Source organism: Colossoma macropomum, unplaced genomic scaffold (genome assembly GCF_904425465.1).
Source record: "Colossoma macropomum unplaced genomic scaffold, Colossoma_macropomum, whole genome shotgun sequence".
Taxonomy (NCBI): Eukaryota; Metazoa; Chordata; class Actinopteri; order Characiformes; family Serrasalmidae; genus Colossoma; species Colossoma macropomum.
In genome coordinates, this window is record NW_023494805.1 from 41,464,042 (window position 1) to 41,466,541 (window position 2,500).

The following is a 2,500-nucleotide window of genomic DNA, read 5'->3' on the forward strand; positions in this document are numbered from 1 at the left end:
GACTGCAACTGTTTAAGCTGATAGAAATCTAATGACTGTGGAAAATGACTGCAGTCATATTATGCCACAACAAGCAGAATGTAAAATGGGCAAGTAGATGTAAATAAAGGAAGGCAGTAAATGCTTTTAGTTGAAAACAAAAAGAAGTTATAGCTTTTAACACGCATTTAACATATTTAGAGAGCATTCAATTAACAAAAAAACAATGTCAGTCGCAGTTATGTGGCAAATAAATTGTAAATAAAATAAAATTAATGATCAAGACAGCCCTGAGCTGCTTATCATTATTATTATTATTATTATTATTATTAAAGCCTTTGTAAAGATGTTGTATGTATGAGTCACAGTGAGAGTTTCTGTGGGACAGTCTATATCGTTGCTGATGGGACAAAACCATATCTATTTTTGTTGTTTTTCTTTTTTTGATGCCATTTGAAAAAGTTGCTCTTTATTTTGCAACAAAAATTTATGATGAACGGACCAACAGAAATGGTCCAAAACTACTTGGAAAAAATAATTTCTCCATTTACCTCCATCAAAAGTTACGAACACTTTTCCTTCTTCGTTTTTGGAGATAGAAGGTTTTGTTCTGACAGCAGCGTTTTACAGCAGGTAGTTTTAAAACTTTAAACTGTGCTCTGCTGTTTCCTGATAAAGTAGAACCCTTTGTGGAACGCAGCAGAACCTTTAAAAGCAGTTTGGAGTGATGGAAGGCTTCACAGTGTCATCATTTGATCTCCGAGATATCTAAAAAAATCAAAAGGTAACGTTTGTGATAGTTTGTTTTGGATTTTGGAAGAAGCCTAAAAACTCTAACAAGCCCAAAAAAGTCCAGAGGGGTTTCTGCTGGCAGCCACACTGTTATTAAACTACAGTAATGAACTACTGATGTGGTGAAAGATTTTTGTGCATTGTTTTGACAAAATTTACATGTGTTCAAATATGTAAATAATCACCCACAGAAATCTTTGTGATCTGTGATGGGTCAGGATGCTCACAACACACAGTTTATTATAAAACCATAAATAAATAAACTTGGTTTATTTGCAGCTTTGTGCTTAATCAGTATTACAGAAGGCAATAATACAGAAATGATGAGTAAGTGATCGTGCAGCCCAAATACAGGCCAGATTTGTGCTCCTATGTTAAGTGTGAAGTATTAAATATTTAAAAATGATTTTAAGGGATGGAGTATACAATACTTATCGCTGTTGTTGGAACAAAACCACGTATCTCCATTTTTGTTGTTTTTCTGTTTTTGACATAGTTTGAAAATGCTTGTTGTCCTTTATATTGTGTGTAAATTTCATGATGACTGGACCAATAGAAATGGCTCAGAATTACTTGGAAAGACGTCTGGTTCCATTGACTTACATTAGAAATAAAGTGTTTTTTCCTTCTCCTATAAAGTTAACATTTTGAAGATATGAGGTTTTGTTCCGACAGCAGTGATATTTAAGTAGCTTATTGAACATTAAGTGTTGTACTTATCTCTTTCTACCCCGTGATCACCAGGTGGCGCACTCCTCTGACCTCCAGCGGCATTCTCACCGTGTCCATAGACAACCCCACTGCCAGAACACAGCCTGAGTATGTTTACAGTTCTCAAATATAGAACCCTTCACCGTTTATAGCTCATAACAGCTTCTTACAGGATGGACAGAGTGAATATATGCTGTTCAGTACCTGCAAACCTTTGGCAGCCTGTTTTATGATTTTTCTTTTTTTTTTTTTTCATTCTCTTAATTTTTCTCCCATGAGCTTGAGCGTTGATGTATCTGATATGCATCAGGACGTCGCAAAATTTTGGCCAGTCACATACAAGCATATCATTGCTGTCCAAAAACAACACGTATCTCTGTTTTTATTTACATATTCATTTTTAACTTTTATATCTCTACATTATTTGAGTACAGCAGCTGCCCTTCACATTTAGTAAAAAGTTAATGGACCGATAGAAATGCTTAAAAAATTACTTTGGATTAAAATCTCTTTACATTAATTTGCACTAATAATTAAGAATGTTTTTGCTTTCACTTGTATATGAAGAAACGTTAGATGTGTCCACAGTGATGAACAGAGCTGCTTTCTCCTGACAGGCCGGCCCACTCGTGGTCTCTGCACCCACCGACCCCGGCCCCGGCCCCGGCCCCGGCCCCTCCCGCTGCAGAGGAGCCTGAGAGGAAACCGCCCAAAGGAGTCGCCCTGCAGTTCGACATCAACAGTGTCGGAAAACAGGTAAAGTCTGTCTGAAGAGCTCGTCTTTATACAGAAATTACCCTCAATTTAGTCCATACAGTGTTTACTCTCCACCCATTAGAAACGCCCACCTTTACGTCCACTCACTGGCCACTTTATTAGAAATGTCTACCTTTTACATCCACACACTGGCCACTTTATTAGAAACACCCACCTTGTCATTCCACTCACTGGCCACTTCATTAGAAACGCCTACACCTTTTACGTCCACTCACTGGCCGCTTTATTAGAAACACCCACC

At 37.5% G+C, this 2,500-nt stretch overlaps 1 protein-coding gene across 2 annotated transcripts in view; it reads left to right on the forward strand.

The window, feature by feature from the left end:
• LOC118826535 (UAP56-interacting factor-like) overlaps positions 1-2,500 on the forward strand; it is a 16,537-nt gene that overhangs the window by 9,591 nt on the left and 4,446 nt on the right. Inside the window, exons 7-8 of one of the 2 annotated variants that reach the window (XM_036597522.1) lie at positions 1,516-1,590; positions 2,100-2,238. In XM_036597522.1, the coding sequence (XP_036453415.1) occupies positions 1,516-1,590; positions 2,100-2,238 (214 nt within the window). The remainder of the gene's footprint in view (positions 1-1,515; positions 1,591-2,099; positions 2,239-2,500) is intronic. The other variant, XM_036597523.1, reaches the window with a different exon arrangement.